The sequence below is a fragment of the Penicillium canariense genome (assembly GCF_028826845.1).
Source record: "Penicillium canariense strain IBT 26290 chromosome Unknown utg000008l_segment0_segment0, whole genome shotgun sequence".
Classification (NCBI taxonomy): domain Eukaryota; kingdom Fungi; phylum Ascomycota; class Eurotiomycetes; order Eurotiales; family Aspergillaceae; genus Penicillium; species Penicillium canariense.
In genome coordinates, this window is record NW_026622735.1 from 1,839,968 (window position 1) to 1,860,742 (window position 20,775).

The window sequence follows — 20,775 nt, forward strand, 5'->3', positions numbered from 1 at the left end:
TACAGGTCATCATTTAGGTTAGGTTCGTTTGCTATGGGTGTGCAATATAGAATGTGCAAACAGGTCCGCCTTTAGGATGAATTAATTTGCTGTGTTGGCGGATGGGCGCATTTGGAGGGGCGAAAAAAATGTAGGTATGACAGATTGATCAAAACAGAGAGAGCAAAACGCAGGGCGGAACAGGTGCCAAGATTCAGCAAGGTTGAGCAAAATTTAGGCAAAAGGCAATGCAGTACTTGACTCCGAGATGATTCCGATAGCAAGCGCCCAGTAGTGATCTTCTATGACAACGTCGTTCTGGCCCGTCACAATCAAATTTTATCAAAGGCTGTGAAGAAAGAACCTCTAACTCTCTTCACGGACGGGAGAGGAATGGAAGGAAAAATTAGAGCGGTAGTGACCGTTGATCTTGTGGATCAATAACGTTCATAGTTAGATAGGCGACGAAGAAACGTCCACGATATATGTAGTGGAACTTCACGCTATATACATAGACCGGGCTAGTGCTTGTCCTGGACAGGAAGGAGCCTCTAGGCTAAGCAGCAAATAATTGGCTTGTCGTGTTTGCAGACAGCCAAGGGGCGCTAAGTTGCCCCCATCTGATCGTACAACGGTGTCAACGTGTGAGGGCGTGATCGGCATATCACTGGTGGAGGTTGATGACCAGGATGAATTATCAGAACAGCGTTGAACCAGGGCGACAAGGGAGGCGAAAGGAAAGAATCATCGAATTTAAAGTCTTACATTGTGATAAATCTCAACAGCCTGGAGACGAGATCAACGAAGCCATTCATGGGAATGTGCCTTCGAGGTTTGTAATTTATCATTGAGAATCAATTGAAACTATGAGATCTAAAGATAAGCCAGTGACTTCATCCAAGGCTACTCGAACTGCCTGCTCAAGTGCCTCTAGTGGCAATTCCAGTGGACAATTTTTTCCTGCTGCGCAATCATGTCTCCCTCTTTCCTGGCACAGGATATGCGCGAGGTCTCAAGCGGAGAACGTTTGAAAGGGCGTTAACGACGGCCGCACTTCTGCCTTCCGCAAAGCCGAGGAATATTCCGCGACCCTGTGGTTGCTGGTACAATACTTCGGGATCAAATCGGGATTGCAGCTTGAACGGCACTTATTCGCAATCATCGGATGCGTTCGGCCGCAATTCATACAGCATTGACCTTGCATGGCGTAGCCCTTCTGGTAGAGCCTTCCAACCCGGCTTGCATGATCCTCGTACTTCGGCAATCCAACCAGACTCCGAGCCCACCATGTGGGTCGGCCATAAAGCCGACTCGGTCACGGTTAATTCGGCCCGTGCAGCTTCCCCGCGCCTAAATAATTGGAGATGCCCGCGTTCCAACGGTCGCAATTGCCTCATAATGCATGTTATTTGGCGGAGCACAGATTGAAATCATGTCCGCGAAACGTCTCCCAGGCGGGCGCCCGCAGCTCCTGTCACAAGCGCGCCACTGGAACGCCTCTTGCAGCTTCAGCACCTCCCGCCGTTTATCCTCCGTAGACCCGCCCGCCGCCTCGGTCGCAGCTTCATTCGTCTCTCGATTCCAGTCGTTGGGCCCTCAGACGCGGGCGCAAAGGATCGATGCAAACCAGCTGCAGCTTCTGACGCTCACTCTGAACCGCCCTTCCCTCTTCCCCGGTTCCCCGTCGCTCTCCAACACACCGACTGCTCCTCCCGCGGAAACATCTGTGCCTCCAGGCTACCATCTTGTCTACTTCACACCCGCGTTCCTAGAAGGAGAGCTCGGACCCGATGGAACCGATGCGTCCTATAACCCCGAAGCCCCCTTCACGCGGCGCATGTGGGCTGGCGGCGAAGTCCTTTGGCCCCGGAGCGCAGACGGCAAACCGAACCCCTTGCGAGTAGGACAGGAGGTTCGCGAGACGACTCGAGTGCTTAGTGCAGAGCCCAAGGTTGTCATGAAGACCGGTGAGGATATGATTGTGGTTGGCGTGGAGAAGGAATTCTCAAATGATCGCGGTATCTCCATCATCGACCGAAGGTCCAGCTGCCATCCCAGCATGCGCGAACGCTATACTGACAGCCAACAGGAATTGGGTATTCCGCAAAGCATTGCCTACACCGTCTGCCTTTACCCCCGTCAGCACCGCACCTCCTTCTGCATCCCACCGGTCGCAGGCATCGGCCTCGGCGATATGCACCGAAGGGAACACGCATTCACGGACCGTCGTGCAGTCGCCCGTCACACTCTTCCGATTCTCCGCCCTCACGTTTAACCCGCACAAGATTCATTATTCGCTGCCTTGGGCGCGAGATGTAGAGGGACACAGGGATATCGTTGTCCACGGGCCATTGAACTTGATCTCCATCTTAGACCTTTGGAGAGATACTCGGAACAACGGCGCCGACCCGACCTCAGTGATTCCGCAGCGTATCTCGTATCGTGCAACTAGTCCACTGTATGCGGGTGATGAGTATCAAATCAAGCTGCAGGATGAGGGGGATATGACAAAGGTTCATATCCTCGGACCAGGAGGGGTGGTGGCGATGAAAGCAGAGATTCAGGGCTGAGAATCTCATATTTCGCTGGAAGTACACCAGGCTTCCAATCTGAGGGCGCATACCGAAGCTAAGAGGAGCTTGTCATGGAGTGGTTCTCTCCCATTAACGAACCTCATGATTAATGTATACAGTGAAAAATGATAGCCTTGCCAACGAATGCCAACAATACTCCAATTCCATGGCCACACGTTAATGGTACATTGGACAGCGAATCAAAGTCTAGCTGCTTTTGCAGGACCATCGTCCTTCCTATCGGATCTCTTGGCTGCGGCTCGTCCAGCTCGTCGTCCAAAGACAGCACCCGATGTCAATCCACTGCCACCAGGATAGTTGTCGTGGAAGATGCCCCCAAGCATCTCGCCCACCGCATACAAACCGGGAATCTCGGCGCTAGTGGTCTCTGAAATCACCTCTGCTGTCTCCGGATTCACAGCAAGACCCCCAAATGTAAAGGTAATGCCCGCCGTCACTCGCACTGCCAGGAATGGAGCTCGATCGATGGGCAAGGCCCAGTTTGATTTGGGCACTGGAAGGCCCTTTGTGGCGAGACCATCCTTCGCCGCAGGATTCCACGTACCTTGAGCCGCCGCATCGGCAGGCACAGAACTATTGTATTCGGACAGAGTGGCGAGAAACCTCTGCTTATCAGCCAGGCCGGCTTCCACGCATCGATCCGCGAGCTCCTCGAGAGTATTTCCAGTGAGATGGCGGGTCACCTCTGGCCGGTATTCCTCGCGGCGGAGCCACGGGGTCGTGCGCGCGTCCCAGATCTGGAACGCAACTTGTCCGGGTTGCTGGAGAATCCGGCGTCCGATCATGGCGTAGGTGTAATTGCGCATATCCGAGCCCTCATCTACGAAGCGTACCCCGTCTCGATTGACCATGATGCCTAGGGGGTATCCTGACTTCGTGTACTCATTCGAAATGCCGCGATCGCCTGCATGGGCTGGTGCATCTGCATCCCATGCGACACTATGGCATCCGGACCAGTTGCCAACCGTTCGTGCAGAGACATCCCGCTGTGCAATTTGAAGCAGGTCGCCGGTATTATAGGGAGTCCCACGGACTCGAGCAGCATCCCAGCCCGGGCCGAGATACTGCGCTCGCAACTGGGGATTTGCCTCGAAGCCACCCGCGGCCAGAACTACTGCCGGAGCGTGAACTATCATCTTTCGACGCGGCTGATGGTGGGTGATGCCACCACTGGAGGCGACCGTGACCACTTCAACGCCAGCAATTGCGCCCGTTGCAGGGTCGGCCACAAGCTTCGTCGCGGTGGTGTCAAAGAAGACCTGTACACCGTGCTTCTGAGCAGCTCGTAGATGATCTTCGATTAAACCCTTGCCTCCATTTTCGGTTTGAAGCGCCATTCCACCCCAGAATTTGATTCTGTTACCCACTTCATAGGCCTGGCGATTGAAGGAAAGCTGGAACCGAACGCCATTCTGGGCTAACCAGCCAATGGCCTCGCGCGAGTCCTGGACGAGGATCTTGGATAGCGCTGGATCGGTGCGGCCGCCCGTCATCCGTTGGAGATCATGCGTAAAGTCGGCTTCTGAGTAGACTGGCAGATCGATGCGGCTGGCTTTCTCGGATGGGGTGTTGTTCACTAGCGGGAGCAGGTCGTCCAGCCCATTGTGTACGGTGCGAAATGCCCCTGCGGTGAAGTAGCTATTCCCTCCAGCCCATGTGGCAGGGCATTTGTCGATTACAACAACCTTGGCCGTGGGGTTCGTTTGAGCAGCGGAAATGGCAGCGGAGAAGCCTGCGTTACCGCCGCCGACCACGAGGACCTCGCAGGCTGATGGCAGGGACATCGCGAGAGAGGAGTTCGTGGCGATTGGGAGAAATGGTGATGGTTTTTCGCGGAGAAAATCCCGCTATGATTGCCGATAGTTGAACTAGATCCCTGCGGGGTTTGTTATACCTCAACGGAGATGGCGTGTTTGCTTGTAATGTCCAGCCCGGGGACTCGTGCTGAATCCCCACTTCCCCGCAAGGCGGAGCGTCACGCATGAAGCTTTCCAGTAGGCTGTTGGGAGGGTCCACCAGCGGGCGACGTACGCGGCAGTCTCCGCCGAAAAGTTGCCGGTCGGCCTACTCTCCGAGCCTGTGGCGGGGGTTGTTCCCCATCAAGTGGGAGAGATCAGAACATGACTAGATATAGAGATAGATATAGTAATAGATATACTAATTAATAGATTAATAGATATACATAGTGGCTGTGCTCTACGATCTACTGAAGATGCCGGCTGTGCACTGCTATTGGCTGTTTTCTACGGTGCCTTCTATGTGTATTCCCTCTTATCTACTCCGTTGTTGCTATGCGACCGTTCGGGATGTGGACCACCCCGTCATTTCCACGGGGAATACATGCCCACATCCTTCCCAAAGTAGGTACCCCCCACCGAGTAAACCAAGTTCCGTCGCTGGACTTGCTGAGATCGCGAAGGCACTTCGACCCAAGGTACAAATACCCGGCTCGCGGGTAGCGAAAACGGGTTCGACGCAAAAGAAAGTCTCCAAACCATCTACCATGCAAGTCATCTGGCGAGACTCGGCGGATAACGCCACCTATGAAGATGCCCGTGTTGGCCGGGTATTCAACCGTCGTCGTCCAGAGCGCTTTCCATTGGCAGTTGTGAAAGCCACGTGCCAGGAGGATATTGTGGCTGCCGTCAAATTGGCCGCAGAGAAAAACTGCCGAGTCGCCGTTCGATCTGGAGGGCATTCGTGGGCGGCATGGAGTGTGCGCGATAACTCAATTCTTATTGACTTGGGCAACTACAAGACCCTGGAGATCGATGCCATCAATCGCATTGCTCGAGCGTCGCCGAGTATGACTGGCCGAGAACTGAACTCCGTTCTAGTTAAGGATCATCAGCTCATGTTTCCCGGCGGTCATTGTCCCGATGTTGGCCTGGGAGGCTTCTTGCTCCAGGGGGAATGGGTTGGAATTGCCGCGTAAGAGCCAGCATATACCTGTTTCTTGATGTATAGCTCATCAACGTGCTGACCCTTCCTATAGAATTGGGGCTGGGCGTGTGAGAGAGTGCAAGCTGTCGATGTGGTTACAGCAAAAGGAGAATTGCTTCATTGCAATTCAGAGCAAAACGAGGAACTCTATTGGGCAGCACGGGGAGCCGGTCCAGGTATCCTTATGCCGGTGATGTGGGGGGTGTATCGTCGACTGATAAACTGACCTGGATAGGATTTCCTGGAGTGGTCACCAAGTTCCATCTTCGCTTGAATGCGTACCCTAAGCGGGGCTTCCGCTCTTCTGGTTATGTATACCCAATCGAGATGTTCCGAGAGGCTCTCAGCTGGGTCATCTCAATTTCGCCCGACTTCGACCATGACACCGAGATTGCGGCCATCTCGCATTACCCCGATGGCGACGACAAGATACGCCTGTTCATTCTGTTCGTTACTATGAAAGATAAGCCTCATGAAGCAGAGCAGGCTCTCCGACCTGCTCAAGAGACGCGACCCACTGGTTGCGTAGAGGAATGGTTCTGCAAGGAGGACAGCCTCGAGGAGCAATACAACAGTCAGGGAAAATCGAACCCAGAGAAGCACCGCTATTGTGCGGACAATGCATACCTCAAGGATGATGCCGATGTCCCTGCCGTGTTGGAAGAAGCGTTCACAACTCTTCCGCACCGCAAGTCCTTTGCGCTGTGGTACGCGATGAATCCTTGCAGCCGGAGAACACTCCCTGACATGGCGCTGAGCATGCACTCTGACCATTACTTTGCCCTATACACAATCTGGGAGGAGGAGCATGATGATCGCCGCTGCCAGGCATGGGTGAGAAATATGATGAAGGGGGTTGAGCCACAAGCAGTCGGTGCTTATCTTGGGGATTCGGACTTTCAGGTGCGCAAGACCAAGTTTTGGGCGGATAACAACGCGAGGCGATTGATGGAAATCCGCCGCAAGTGGGACCCACAGGGGAGAATCTGTGGCTATTTGGACGAGGGAGACCTGTCTGGTACTCAAGGACTGGATAATGTGAACCAGTGGAAGATGTGACGATGATGAAAGGACCTACTAACCATTGCATGTAACCCTGTATAGACATGAGAACGGATTTTTGACGCGGGCCTGTACAATAATTCTACGCGAATCGAATATTTGGGACATAATTAATCATATTTGCTGGTGCATAGCTATCAAAGTCTTCCGGAATGATACCTTCAAGTAGCAATCTCGGGCAAGAACTGAGATTTCCAAAGTTCTGCCGCGTTAGAAATCCCATTGCGATAAAGTTGTTGGGGGGGGGATTAAATAGTAAATAGTAGCTCTCAGTTTTTCTTTATTGTGACATCCGTGCAATAGAGTACTGGCGTAGGAAGTGACTGGCTGAAGCAATAACCCTCCACAGGCAAAAGTTGCCGATGCCTTTTCACCAGAGATAGACTCTTCTAATTGGCGACAAGCCTTTTCAAACGCGAGTTGGCTCAGTTTAGGAGGCTCTGAATGCTGTCCTGTATCCTCAGCCTGTCGCTGATATTTGGAGACCGCAGCATTAAGGAGACTTTTGTGAGAGTCGTGGAGCCATTGCTTGCCGAAGTCAGGGCTATACAGGGTGAGATCTCCACGTAGCTGCTTCCACCGTTCCTGAAGCTTTCCCCTCACCTTCTTCTGATGTAGGATACCGATCGCGGTCTTGCTATCCAAAAACCCTGGAAGGAGGCAATTAATGTCTTTTTCCAGCTTTACCGCTGCGCGGTTCAATCTTTCTTCGTGGATGTTTTCGAACTGGGTTGATTCCGGAAGCTCAGGACCGGTGTACCAACCCTCAGGATCAGGATAGCCATTGGCACTCCCGCGAATGACATTAAGCTCAATTAGAAACAAGTCCATACATGCATCGAGCTTGCATGCCTGTGAATAGCCAGCAAATGGAGTTAGTGCTGGATGGAAACGATAAACGAGATAAACAGGGAAAGACCGATGGGTGGCACGAGCGGGAATAATATTTGGAATTTTTGAGTCCTGTTCTCCGTTCCAAAAGCAGTACCTACCTCCATCATCGACTTGGTCAGGAATTTTTTGAGATCGGCCATAGACCTGTCAAACCGGTTATGTTTCTCGCCATTCCCGATGTTGCCATCGCTATCCCCATATGTTTCTGAATCCATGACAATGAGTGAGAACAGGGAAGGAAGGTCGCTAAATGTGGAGTTTTGTGAGAAAGAATGCTATCAAGCAGCTTGGTGGCACCAGGGTGTATAGATAACGTTCAAAAAGTGGGATAAGGCGGGATGAAATAGTCGGTTATAGGGACCAGACTAGGCGCCAGGTTTTAAATATACGTGATAATGATCGCAAAATGATCCACGCCTACAAGGGCGGTCGGTACCCCTTTCGGCTGATTTGTCCCCAACCAGTCAGTCGAGTTAAATCATAAGATATTCAGAAGCAAGCTCAATTGGAGTAGCTTTACACTCGGATTGGAAGTTGGCTTCCACGCGGAATAGAGGCAACGTGTTTGTCGACCCCTACCTATCGTCAACCTTACTATACTAAATATGCTTACAACCATTATGAGCCTTGTTTCGGGATAGTTTCAACATAGGTACGGAACATCTGCCAACAAATGGTGTACAGCATAAATTACCCTTATAGGCTGCTCTATCTATATTCAGCTGTAGCTATTCGAGAACAACGACATCGATTGATCGTGACAACAGCTAAGATGGTCGGTCAGTAACTTCATTTGAAGAAATAAGATGTCGTTAAACTTCGTGATGTAGGATTTCTGGATTCATACGAAAATTTCCGAGCTAATTTTTACTCCGGCTACATTGTATGCCGGGGGGTTGGAAGGTATAATTTCAGGGTTGGGCTTTAAATTCTCATCGTTCGGTCCTTGGATCAACCGATGGCTTGCTTCGCTTCGTGAAGGGCAGAGTGGGGGCTCAGCATTCGATGTGAAGCTGCCAAAGTAGAAGTCAGCATTTGTTTGCTCGACGGTCGTACGCGGAGCCGTGGTTGCGAATAAACAGGTGCTTTGAGATATCTTAATATGCTTTGAATCACAAGACTCGTGGTTGGACATGAGAGATTGTTTGCACGATGCGGCGATTTAGTATCTTTTAGAATAAAAAAAATAAACAAGCTAAATGTTCGAGTCTTGATGTGTCAATTTGTGTACATGCAAGACTGGCCATCGAAAAGAGTGCACGGTGTACAGCTAGATGCAAACAATATTAAAATCTCTTCAAAGATGCAGGCACTTCTAAAAAGCTTCTAGAGTGCGACTGGGTATCTAAAATATACACAGAACAGCGATGTCGACTCATTCGCCGAAGGGATAGTTGAACTTGAGCAGGCCATTCAAACCGCCCACCCATCCTGCATGGGCTTCACCCCCCATACTCCGACGCATGACACTAGGCACGCCGCCCTGCCACTCGTTCTTGCCATGTCTCATCTCCTCATTCCACACACGAGCCTCCATGCCAACCGCCATGCCTCGGCCCAGGTTGACGCCATCCAGGCTGACCTCTAGCTCCCGGCCACGGTTCTTCTCGCTTAGGCGTAAGGTGATCGGGGTGCTGGAGGGGAGAACTAGCGGCCGGAAGCTGAGACTTCTTGCACAGATCGGGGTTAGAAGGATGGATGGGACCAGGGGATGCACAATACTGCCGCCACTGCTCAGACTGTATGCCGTACTTCCGGTCGGCGTCGAGATGATGATTCCGTCCACGACGGCCTCGGTCAAATACCGGCCGCCCACAAAGATGTCCACCACCGCTAGATGGGGCTCTTTGCCGCGATGGATGAGCAGCTCATTCATCACATACGCGCCTTGGCCGTGATCCGTCTTTCCCCGGATCGGCGTCGTTTCCTGGCCGTCGGCCGTAAACAGTCCGACCTTGAGTCGGTTGCGCATAAGAATGGGGGCACCACGGCTTGCACCCATGGATTGCCCTCGGACAGACGACCATCCGGTCGGACCGAGCGATGACTCCTGGCTTCCCAGTCCGGCTTGATTTTCTGATTCCGATCGGGTACTTTCGAGGACCTGTGTGCGATCTCCGGCGCCAGCACCGGACATGTAGACCTCTCGAAAGGCGCGTTTGAACTCGGAAAACTTCCACTCGCTGAGGAAACCCAGGGTGCCCATGCTAAATGACAGAACCGGGGGGACATTGGAACATGTAGCGAACAGCGAGGCTGCGTGCAAGATGGTCCCATCTCCACCCAGCGTGACGGTTAGATCGACCTTATCGTGGAATGCGGTGGGTTTGTCTTCCAATGAGGCCGAGTAGACCGGGTGGGAGAGTGACTCGTGGACTTCGGCGGCAGTCTTGGACTCGAGGATGACGGCGATGGATGGGTACGTAGAGGTAATGTGACTGCATCAAAAAGAACCCGTCAGTGATACGAGACGTTGCATGAAAAGAAAATATCCGTAAGTACTTCACAAATTCCACCAGCGACTGGGTCACTGGGGGCGCGCAGTCCTTCCGCACGAGGAGGACATTCCGTGGCGGTGCCGGCCATTGCAGAGACAAAAGCTCACCATGGTTTTCTAGCAGCAGTTAGATTGAGAAAAATAAGTGCATCGGGATAAAATCTCTCACCTTGGTATTTGGGAATCAAACGCTGCGGCAAAGCACTCACGTCGCGGATTTCGTGACGCGGCACGGAAGACGAAAAGCAGCGCCGCTGGAACTGGCCCGGGATCCCTCGAGGGAGGAGACACTGCATGGTGGGATGGGGAATGTCACGGCAGATATTGAAGCTCTCAACCGTTGCCGATCACATATCCCTGTCTCCGACCATCAAGCCCTATATGGAAAGTAGCTGGTCGGTCGAAGCCCGAGAGCGAGTCCGTCCTCGCCTCGAATGCGCCGCACCGCCGCGCTGTGACGTAGGACCGGCAGAACAGTCACCGCTCTCGTTTATTGTCCATCACGCCGAGAGAATCGATTGATCCTGCTGGGTTTTCCCATCGCGAAGCTGGCCATGGCGATTTTGCCGACAAGTCCAAATGGATAGCCGTGTAGAAGGAGAGGGCCCACTGTATACATGGCAGTGGACGATGACCCGTCCATTGCGCTTTGGTGTATTCACTTTTTATATATCCCGATGATCACGGCATAAACGCACGCCTCGAAGTCCAGGGTGGCCCAATTCTAAAATTATAAGAGAGCAGAGAATGAGAGGATCAAAGTACTCCATATCATTGGTCGAGGGTGGCACGTTTCACTCCTCTTGACGGGATATCCAACTAATGATTATCTACCATGCTGTCTGCTGATCATGTAGTTAAGTAGAGGACGGAATCTTTCTGGAGTGTCCGTACGTTGGTAACTCACAGTGAGCATTCTCAGCCGTGCTGCTTCCTCAGGTGAGGCATCGTGGATTCGCTTCCTCCATCTCTCCCCTCGCCTTTCATCTCTCGCCTTGTTTTCCTCCCCTCTTCCCTCTCACTATCTCACACTCTCTATTGCTGTCAGCACAACTTCTCAACCAGACACCGCTTACCCTGTGTGCTGAGTCTGTGGCTGTCCTTGTCTCCTTTGTCAACGTGCCTGTAATCAACCTGGTCAAATCTCCCTATCACACGGTATCTCGGTACACTCCCTGCCCAAAATGAAGCAGTCCGGTGCCCACAAGAGAGCCAAATTGTCTTGGGACACATACCATCGGCAGGTCTTGTGTTGTCTTTATCGTTTCTTTCACTGCGATAGGGACAGCCTATCGGCGATCTTCTCGAAGATATTCAGAGAAGATCTGGTTCATTGCGGATTCGGCACCGCCAACATGCCTTACCCCGCCCTGAACACCCAGTGGGACTGGATGAAGAGGACGAAGCATCCGGTATGGTACCATGTTCACATTGACACGGACTTTCGACGGGATGGCGAGTGGGGAGATATCATCCATCTCATTCGTTTCACTGCGGCTCAGTTGGACATCGATCTCCCCGAAAAGATAAGCGACACCATCACCATCTCGGAGGAGGAGGAATTCGATATCGAGGATAACCCGATAGAGTTCATGGCATCCGTCCTTCTGGCAAGCCCAGTCAGTGCCCGTGGCCCAGACGTGGTCAACTCCTGCGCGGCTAGTCCGCTCGTGGGCAGCAATGCTGCTAAGGATCAACCTTCTCAGGGCACCTATGACACTCCCAGTCCCCCCAGGACCCCCAGTCCCCGCGATGGACTTGGATCTCCATGCTCTTCTTTAAACTGTATCGAGCAGTCTGTTCCAGCGGTTACCTCATCTCCCAAGTTCGTTGTGGAGATACCCGTCTCACCCAGCGTACAACCCATGATCCCCAGCGACCTTCCGAGCAAGGCTCTTGAACAGTTGGTGACCAGTCATGATAAGGTCTGCCTCTGGTGTGAAAGGGAAGGCAAAAGCGCATATGGCAATGTGCCTATGCTGGAAATTGAATTCAGCATTGATAAAGTTTCGGATCCCTCCGAGCACTCTTGTGAGAGCCTCACCAGGCAATCTGCACCAGACGGAATGCGCCATAGGGCGGTAGCAGATGTAATGGGCCAGGATCCCATTGGCCAAGGTAACATCAGAAACATCCCTGGAATATGTGAGGCGGCCGATCTTCCACCCCTGTTGTATCGGTGGTCAAACATCGATTCTCAGGGCGTGAATAGCAGGAGTCTCTTCAGAGCTGGGTCCTTTGCGGATACGAATTCACCCTTTTTTGGGCCTGAAGATCTGTCCGAGGAGCGGTTTCTCAACTTTTTCACGGCTCACGTAACCCGGGAACATGTTCTTACCCCTTTTATCTCGACGTGCACCGGGCCACTGACTCCGATCCATCGGGCCCTTCGAAAGGGCGAAGGTGCTATCGTGACCATCATCGACCCGCTCAAGCTCCGAACACCCGTTTTCAAGGCGCAGCCTCTTACACAGATCACCAAGACGACTGTGCATCGGTGGAGGGGTTATGGAGAATTTGAGATCTGGGGCCTAGTTACCACCGACGCTATTATTGCTTCCTTCAAGATTACTACCCTGCAGGAGATCGCCTCGGTGGACCTTGAGATTCAGCAGTTTCTCCAGTTGCCTCTCATCCAGCTTCAGAAAACTTCTGATCTCTGGCTGCGAAGGGCTCTGTTGCAGAACATCGGTGCCTATGTGGAGCACCAAAGTGTACTGGAACGGCTGGCCGAGCAACTCGGTGTGCCAATCGAATACTGTGCACGGGTTGCAGTTGGGATTTGGGAGTCGTGGAGCAAGCCCTGCGGTTATGGGGAATACACAAGGGCCCCCTCGCACTCGCCGGTTCCCAGCGGCGCGAATAAAGTAACCTTCCCGCGTGAAAAGGCCCATTATCCCCAAAGTACAGCCTGCGGGGGGCTGCCCGCTCTGAGACGGAATCAGTCGTGTATGTACCGCCTGAAAGCGATGATGGATCTTGCTCCGAGTCGACGGAAGAGGAGCAAGACGCTATGTCGCAGTCACCGGAGGCCCCATACCGGCGACAAGATACCCCTAGCTCTGCCTATTCGGTGGCGAACGATTCAGATATTTCGACTGAGGTGGAGTTGCCTCGTGCCCGTGTTCCCGCCGTCATCACAGATGTCGCGATGCCAGATGCTGCGGTATTGCCAACACCCCCAAGTACCAGTCGATACTTCATTATCTCCACCATTCCCAGTCCAGAGCTCCCCCTGCGGGATTATGGCCGTCTGAAATTATCAACTTCGCTGGATGACGATCATCTCTTGCAAGAATCCGACTGGCCCTCTGATAGCGAGGCGCTAACGGGTACGGAGACGCCAGAAACATCTCGCTATTTTGATCGAGATGGCAATGCTAAGACCTTGCCGCATTACTTGGCCCCCGTTTCCTGGGAGTCAATATCAGCTTCGATTGCTCACCGAGGACGGAATACTTTTTCCCGCGGAGATTTTTAGTATCAAGCATGTGGGTCGGGGGCAGAAACTGTGTGAAAGCTTGTTGTGGGTGATTTATTCCTAAGGATGTTCATGGGGCCGTGAAAACGAATTCAAGTTGAAGAAAGAGAGACATTTGCTAGTGCGCGAAGACCGCTGAGTGGAGATCGGAGTTGTAATGTCTCGTTTCATATACCTTGCACGTGGTCCTTTCCTTCCATCTCCTAGAAAATCACTAAACAACTGCTACTTGTAGCTACAATGACAGCGTGGTCCATACATTCGACGAGAGTAACGGCTGGGCCGTGTGGTGGCTATGCTTGCCCTGGCCCCCGGTTTTAGTCGCACGCCCGCCGGGGCTTTTCGCCCCCTAAGCCCCGGCAATCCTCAACTTTCAGGATGTATTTAGCCCTGCATTCCTCGGCCGGGAGCTGGAAGACGAGACCGGGAAATCATTGTCCAGGAGATCAAAATGCCTCCGCAGAGGAAGACCGGAAATAAAGATTTCAAGTTCGACGTCGCAGCCCCTCCAGGTTGGACCTTCGCACCGGGCGACGTGATCATCGGCAACTTGGTGCGCCACGCACACATCGTCACCCCCGAGGCAACCGTGACTCTATCCTTGATAGGCCGCGTGAAAACTCGATTTGTACAAGAAACTAGTTCGTCCGACAGGGAATACAGCGATGAGTGGCACCTGTTCGAGAGGCTGCCAGAAGTCATCTTCCGCGGGCCTTTACATCTCCCCGAAGAAAGTACCGAGTCGCTCAGTTGGCCATTCTCAATCCAAATCCCATTAAAACCAAGACGTTCTGTGATGAAGGGCCATGCTCAGGCTGCCAGCTTCCTTCCCCTCAACTGGGACCATCCTGCCCATCACACGTTGCCGGGGACCTTCTGCTGGTTGGGAGGTGCCTCGAGTGGCAGCGCAGACTCAGAGTGCTTTGTGGAGTACTATTTAAGCGCTCAATTGAGATATAAATTTGGCTCGTTCAAAAACTATACGGCCACTTGGCCGATCACGCTACGGCACTCGGTCGACAATGCGGGCCAGCCAGACCAAGTCATTCAGCTATCGGCTACACAGAAAGTCCGAAGCCAGCGACTGCTGCCAGGGTTGAAGAACACAGATCTATCAGTCAAACAAAAGACCCTCAAGTTCTTTGGCTCTTCCAAAGTCCCCGAGTTCCACTTCCGAGTCAACCTCACCACACCCCGCATTATTCAACTCAGCCTGTCACAAGCGTTCCCACTTGTGTTGGAAGTCCTACCACTAGATGACAAGATCAGTAATTCTATCAAGGAGGTGCCGCAGGATATCCAGACCAATGGGATAAAAGTCTTTTTGATCAGTCGCACCAGCCTTCGCGCGGGGGACCCTTGGGATCGAGCGACCCGAAATAACCAGCATTCGTCATCGTCTAGTCTTCGGCTCGAGTCGGTTTTTCAGAAGGCTCAACGCCCTCTGCGTCTCTCACCCAGCGAAGGCAACTCCGCTATTGATCTCGGTCAGGCCTTTCAGCTGGGCCTCGGTTCCCATGGTCTGACTTCTTGTGGACTCTCTCTTGGCTACATATCGATGATATATCCTGACTTTGTGACTTACAACATCAAGCATTCTCATATGCTGCATTGGAAGATATCTCTAACCATTGCCGGAGAGACACAAGTGATAGCAGTTAACGGACCATTGAAAATCATAGGGATGGCCTAGGGGCGTGAGCTACAGAGAATCCAACGATGCCAAACGTATCTTATGAACCACAAATAAAATCATCAAATATCTGATGAGGCAATGCCCAGATGGAATATGAAGAATCTACGGATGAGCGTCATCGGGCAATGCACTATCTGTCAGGTCAACCAGTCTTCTATCATCTGATCAACATATTTGCCTGGGATATAGAGAAGCATCATTACTTGTCTGGCTTGGTGTCCAATAGTAAGTTTCTTCACCGCATCGGAGCGGGGCGACAAGACATGTGTTTGATGGACTATAGAGACAGCTCGAGTGGTGCTACAGCCACCGATGCCCTTGGAGTCGTCCAATCTAGATGCTGTTCAGACGGACTTGATTCACTACTGTATATTGCCGACGTACCCCACCCACGAGATAGCTGCAAGTTCCACATTTGCTGTACTATGATCTCTACGCTCCCTTTCCTTACATCGCAATCGCATGCGGACAAGCTAAGTGCGATCATTGGTTGGTGTAGTATGTTGCCTATGTTTGTCCAGTCGAAGAAAAGATGCATAACGTAATACGAGATCTGCAATATATGGCTGACCTGTTGAGAGTCTGCTAAGTGGTACAAACCACTGTCCTTCTTCCAGCTTTTCGGTTTCCGTCATGGGACACGAAGGACCCGCGATCGCCATTATAAACGCGAGATCGATTCATAACGGAGAGAACGTCTTTGACGGCCAGCTCTAGGATGCAGGACCCCTGCATTCAGGGGCGTATTCTGCAAAAGTACTCATCCTTCCCCTCCAATCCAGACATCAATCGACGCCTGGTTCAATAAATGAAATCAACCAAGCTCGAAAGCTGTGCGTTCTCTTCATGCAAGAAATAACGATGCGATGGAATAGAGGGATGTCAGTACGACCAGAGTGGACGGAAGAACTACTTCGTCGATATCAAGGAAAAGGATTTCTGTTCCTCTGTTCCAGTGTCATCCATGAGACGCTTTGCTGTGATTGCTACCCCACGTTTTTCGAGAGGATGAGGGCGGGATTAGACTTGCAATCGCCGGTTCGCGATTGGATTAACCGCGAGCCGGTGTTTGTTGGGTTTGCACTTAGCGATCCGCGCCAAGTTTCCATCTCGCCGACTTCCTCCCCTCGAAGTCGTTACTACACAGCACCTGTTTCGACGAAATTCCTCAGAGTACCGTCGAGCTTCAATAACCTGTGATACGCATCTTGATATCTGTGCGAAATACAATCCAAATGTCTCGAGCTGGACTGTGGGCGAAAGTGATCGGAGGGTGAGTGTCGCCATCGGACCCGACACAGTCCCAAGCTAATGTCGCCTGGTTTTTTAGTGGTATCCTCATCTCGGTCGGTGGCCCAGCCTTTGTGCAATATCTCCGCCCTTCGGACGAGGAGCTTGTCAAGCGTTACAACCCGGAATTGCAGAAGCGCAGTGCGGAGCAGGGCGATCGCAAGGCGCAGGAGTTCGACGATTATGTTCAGAAGCTGAAGGTGTGGTCCAAATCGGACAAGTCCAGTATGTTTGAAGCTCAAGGCGGACATCAGTAAAAATCACATTGCTAACGCGGCATTGCTTGACAATTAGTTTGGTACGCCGCGCAAGAAGAGCGGGACCGGGAGCAGGCGCGGATCGAGGCGCAGCGCGCTCGGGCGAAGGAGGAGTCGAGGATACAACGCGAGGAGATGCGCAAGGAGCTGTTGGGTGAGAAATGATGTCATTCAGCCCCTACGACCTTGCCCGCCACCGTCCGAAGCCCAAGACGACTCCGTCCGACTCTCTCCTCGACATCATTCGCCTACCTTTCTTCTTTCCATGACCATGGACTGCCTTCCCTCCGCTATCCAAGCCTCCTTGAACCTTCTCAAAAATCATATTCCCCTGGAAAAATCCGATATGGTGCCAGAGCGCCAGGCGTCATGTAATTTCTTTGTATGACTATGAAAGCGTGTACGATATACTTGCCGGTCAATTTGTTCCGGGGATCGCGATCGATCTTCGAGACCATTTGTATCTTATGTTTGATGAGCGTCTCCCCTTTTCAATATGACTTAAAATACCTTCAGCATACTACATTCCTGACTTGGGTATGAAACCCTCTAATATTAGGGGAGTTAGTGGGAGGTGCAAGGAAATCTTCCCCCTTTTGCCAAGACACTTATACCCCCTCTACAGGGCCCGAATATATTTAGGGTCCAGGATTCCGGAAAGTGATCGTATTGCATTATGAATAGGCAACCGTTTCCTGCACAGTTGAACTTACAGCGACGTATAACTTTTTTCTTTTTCGTATTGTGTGTGTGTGCCTCTTCATTTTATGTTGTTATTTAGGTCGACACACGCGCGGGGGGGGGGAAGTGGGGGCGATATATAGTCTTTCACATATAAACAGGAAGCTGCGATGATGACTTGGACCCCGCACCTCTTAACTGTGTGCTATTCACAGTAAAAGGTCTTTGATTAATCCTATAGTTCTATTTTCTCAAAGACAACGGCTGAGTTTTATTCTAATTACGCTCTACAAGCCACGCCAGCAAACTGGAAAACAAGGATCCATAGGTATGATTCCTTGCCGAGCTATGCTTCATGGATTGATTCTACAATCATTTCATTGCTTCCGGTTACTGCATAATGTTTGACCTTCTGCGTACAAATTTGAAGATCCAATGTGAAGAAACAAGAGAAAGAAATGAGTATTTTTCGTAATAAGACCGAATATCTTCTCACTTCGCTGCGTCCGTCGACAACACGCGTTTAAGCCGGTTCTCCCCTGGGGTATACGGCTCATCCGCCCCCTCGCGGGCCATGTCGTTGATCCAGCGTCCATTAGGCTGGATTTTCTCGCCTTTCGACAACTTCGATGCCAGGTACAGCCACGACAAGATGTTGCCCACAGTGCTAACCTCGTCACTGACGCTGCTTGCTGCGTATCTGCTCATGCGATCATACAATTCCTGGTCCATGTACAGTTCAAAGAGATGGTTTGCCACCGCTTCGGTGTCACCGACATCGACCAGGAAACCGTTCTTACCATGCTGTACTTGCAGCGGGATTCCGCCGGCTAACGTCGCGATCACCGGTTTACCCATATGCAACGCCTCGGATACCTTGACCTCAAACCCTTCGCGGGTAGAGAGTTGTAGGGCAATTTTTGCGTTGTGGAGAAGAGCGTTAAGCACCTGGTCACTGGGGCCAACACGCATAATGCAAATTTGTGACCGGATATGCTCGAGGTGCCGCTCGACAAAAGCTAGGGCAGCCTCATAGACGATCGAGCCGTCCGGATCATCGACTGATCCGTGTCCGCAGATGATCAGTTTAGGAGGTCTTATGTCCGGATCCGCCTCGACGAGGCGCCTGTGGAACGCCTTATAGGAGGCGAGGACGTCTTCGATTCCTTTTGAAGGGTCAAATCGGGCAACCTGTATGATGTAGTCCTCTACCTTGATGTCAGTCTGCGTGGTTTCTAGGTAGAAGTAGGGAGCAAAACCGCTGGAATATCTCACCATCTGGAAATGCAATGTTCGGCATATACCGCTCCCGGCACTTCGAGTTGAAGATCCGCCCATAGTAACAGGCGCTCCAGTCAGTCATGGGCTTATTGAGACCGTCCAGCCAGTCTGTTGACGCCGGCAGATATCCGAGTTTTTCTGGTGGCACATCATTCGGGACAAAGGCGCGTACGGGATGACTGATAAAGAGATCTGCTTGCTCGATTGCCTCCCACAAGAAATTCCAGGCCTCGGCCTGCGAGGTGCCAGGCGTGTTGACAAGATCACTCCGGATCTGGATGTGACTACGGAAAATAACTGGTCGGTCCGGAGTGTGTTCCTTGATAAGTGGGATCAGCCATGGCAGCTGCGGGTCGTCAACGACAATCACGTCGGCACCGCCATCCCACGGCGGCACTAGAGGGCCGTTTGTCTGATGCCAAGGCGGATGGGGTGCGCCATGTTCCTGGAGTAACGGATAGGCGTAGGAGCGAAATTTCTCAAACCACGGGGGAGCTACAAATCTCGTTCCCTTAAACCAATAGCGTTCCGCATTTTCAAGGACCCAATCATGGAGGAGGTCCCTATTTTCCTGAGTAAAGCGAGTTCCCGGAGGTGCGACGCCTTGTAGGATATTATGGTTGTTCTTGGTAATTCGGAAGATACCAGGACTCGGCTTCGGGACATACCTAAATCAGTCGTGAGCAGAGAACGGAGATGTGGGAGACTGGGTACCGCGATATCAAGCACCTACCACCTGAGGTCGACACCGAGTACATTTGCAAACCGAACCATAGCATGGCGCATTAGGGCGACGCCACCACCCTGTGGAGTAGCACTCATGAATGCTATCTTTACCCGGCGTTTTTTTAGGTCATTGGCATATTTGTTAATTGCCGCCCACGTCGGGGCTCCCACTGTTTTCTCATAGTCCGCAAGCCGGGTGAATTTTACATGGAATGCGGCGTCAACCTCAACAAGGCCTCGGACGCCGATCTCTGGGACTGGAGCCTGGCTGGGGCCGAAAAACCTGCGCTGAAGTAAGAAGCTGGACTTAGCTGGAAAGGGAAAGACCAACCTGATACATTTTCTTGCGATTGACTCGGCGTGTTCGTCTAATGACTTAAACGACAGGTTCTCTTCATATAAACCCAAACTTACCTTTTCCTCCGAACTGCGCAGCACAATCGGGATAATATCTAGCTCAGCCCAAAGCCGCGAACAGAGCTCAGGACATCGTTCATGCAGCTCGGTCGGCATTGCTAAGCCGACGAACTTTTGGCTGTGCTTCTCCTGGTAATCTGCAGCCTTCTCTAGGATAAACTTCGTGAGCCCCTCCCAACCATCGCGGCGACTGCCGCTAGGGAATTCGAATTGCGCAAAGTCCAGCGGATACGTGCAATCGCGCACAGCGAGGGCGATGGTCGCTCCAGCCAGGAGGTGGAATCGAACTGCCGCACCTGCATAGATAGCCTGCGAGGGTTTAATATGGAGCTTCACCCCACGTGAAACAGCTTCCTACATTGAATGGCGGCCCAGTCCAGTCGTCTTTCCGCAGCTGGGACTTCAGTGGGCACTGATATACAGTCGTCCATCTCTCAACTTTAGCGCCGCTCGTAGAGACGCTGCTAGCCATAACGAGCCTACTTCAGTTCTTAGAAGAACAAGGTAACTATCGGGAAACTTTTGAAGGCTCCAGTCGGTCGTGATACTGAAGTTCATTTGAACCGACAGAACCATGCGGTTATATGATCGGCATTTTCGACTTTCATGCAGTCACCGCATGTTGGGTCTATCCATGGTTCAGTCACCCCAAATTCCTCATGACTTTGATTTAGTCTAGTCTAGACCATTGCACCTATTACACTAAGAGTATCGAGTAAAAATAGTAAAAAGCAAGGAAATGACAATTCTCGGTGTGTCGTGGGGCTCCGACCGGGCAATCTAGCCCCGCCAAGGTCCTCGTTATCGTGACGCAAGAGAACCGTCAAAGGTCTCCGTGCGTGTGCAGATTGCTCTCCTGAGGGTACACTCTCTGGCTAAAATTAACCTAGCTGATGGGCCAGATTACGCTGGGTGTGGATCTACCGTTATTCTGAGGTTTTGCACTACCTATTAAACGATCGCTAGGTATTAGGTAC

General features: G+C 51.9%; 9 protein-coding genes across 9 annotated transcripts; 5 read left to right on the forward strand and 4 right to left on the reverse strand.

Moving 5' to 3' along the window:
- Nucleotides 1–1,411: 1,411 nt before the first annotated feature.
- On the forward strand, nucleotides 1,412–2,549 carry N7482_010605 (hydroxyacyl-thioester dehydratase HTD2; the record flags this gene model as incomplete). Its single annotated transcript, XM_056692729.1, has 2 exons — nucleotides 1,412–2,019; nucleotides 2,069–2,549. The coding sequence occupies 2 exons, from the start codon at nucleotides 1,412–1,414 to the stop codon at nucleotides 2,547–2,549; spliced, it is 1,089 nt and encodes a 362-aa protein (XP_056538686.1).
- A 203-nt stretch (nucleotides 2,550–2,752) lies between these two features.
- N7482_010606 (uncharacterized protein) lies at nucleotides 2,753–4,357 on the reverse strand (the record flags this gene model as incomplete). The annotated part of the gene is made up of 1 exon (XM_056692730.1): nucleotides 2,753–4,357. One exon carries the CDS (start codon nucleotides 4,355–4,357, stop codon nucleotides 2,753–2,755), a length of 1,605 nt encoding a protein of 534 aa, XP_056538687.1.
- Nucleotides 4,358–5,076: 719 nt separating this feature from the next.
- N7482_010607 (FAD-binding oxidoreductase) lies at nucleotides 5,077–6,575 on the forward strand (the record flags this gene model as incomplete). The annotated part of the gene is made up of 3 exons (XM_056692731.1): nucleotides 5,077–5,490; nucleotides 5,569–5,692; nucleotides 5,752–6,575. 3 exons carry the CDS (start codon nucleotides 5,077–5,079, stop codon nucleotides 6,573–6,575), a joined length of 1,362 nt encoding a protein of 453 aa, XP_056538688.1.
- A 213-nt stretch (nucleotides 6,576–6,788) lies between these two features.
- Nucleotides 6,789–7,687, reverse strand: N7482_010608 (uncharacterized protein; the record flags this gene model as incomplete). The annotated part of the gene is made up of 2 exons (XM_056692732.1): nucleotides 6,789–7,430; nucleotides 7,571–7,687. 2 exons carry the CDS (start codon nucleotides 7,685–7,687, stop codon nucleotides 6,789–6,791), a joined length of 759 nt encoding a protein of 252 aa, XP_056538689.1.
- A 1,160-nt stretch (nucleotides 7,688–8,847) lies between these two features.
- Nucleotides 8,848–10,265, reverse strand: N7482_010609 (NADH kinase POS5; the record flags this gene model as incomplete). The annotated part of the gene is made up of 3 exons (XM_056692733.1): nucleotides 8,848–9,910; nucleotides 9,975–10,086; nucleotides 10,139–10,265. The coding sequence occupies 3 exons, from the start codon at nucleotides 10,263–10,265 to the stop codon at nucleotides 8,848–8,850; spliced, it is 1,302 nt and encodes a 433-aa protein (XP_056538690.1).
- A 1,059-nt stretch (nucleotides 10,266–11,324) lies between these two features.
- Nucleotides 11,325–13,450, forward strand: N7482_010610 (uncharacterized protein; the record flags this gene model as incomplete). Its single annotated transcript, XM_056692734.1, has 2 exons — nucleotides 11,325–12,836; nucleotides 12,875–13,450. The coding sequence occupies 2 exons, from the start codon at nucleotides 11,325–11,327 to the stop codon at nucleotides 13,448–13,450; spliced, it is 2,088 nt and encodes a 695-aa protein (XP_056538691.1).
- A 451-nt stretch (nucleotides 13,451–13,901) lies between these two features.
- Nucleotides 13,902–15,143, forward strand: N7482_010611 (uncharacterized protein; the record flags this gene model as incomplete). The annotated part of the gene is made up of 1 exon (XM_056692735.1): nucleotides 13,902–15,143. The coding sequence occupies one exon, from the start codon at nucleotides 13,902–13,904 to the stop codon at nucleotides 15,141–15,143; it is 1,242 nt and encodes a 413-aa protein (XP_056538692.1).
- A 1,238-nt stretch (nucleotides 15,144–16,381) lies between these two features.
- N7482_010612 (uncharacterized protein) lies at nucleotides 16,382–16,858 on the forward strand (the record flags this gene model as incomplete). Its single annotated transcript, XM_056692736.1, has 3 exons — nucleotides 16,382–16,419; nucleotides 16,477–16,661; nucleotides 16,731–16,858. The coding sequence occupies 3 exons, from the start codon at nucleotides 16,382–16,384 to the stop codon at nucleotides 16,856–16,858; spliced, it is 351 nt and encodes a 116-aa protein (XP_056538693.1).
- A 1,008-nt stretch (nucleotides 16,859–17,866) lies between these two features.
- On the reverse strand, nucleotides 17,867–20,356 carry N7482_010613 (uncharacterized protein; the record flags this gene model as incomplete). The annotated part of the gene is made up of 4 exons (XM_056692737.1): nucleotides 17,867–18,582; nucleotides 18,650–19,323; nucleotides 19,389–20,152; nucleotides 20,282–20,356. The coding sequence occupies 4 exons, from the start codon at nucleotides 20,354–20,356 to the stop codon at nucleotides 17,867–17,869; spliced, it is 2,229 nt and encodes a 742-aa protein (XP_056538694.1).
- Between the last annotated feature and the right edge of the window lie 419 nt (nucleotides 20,357–20,775).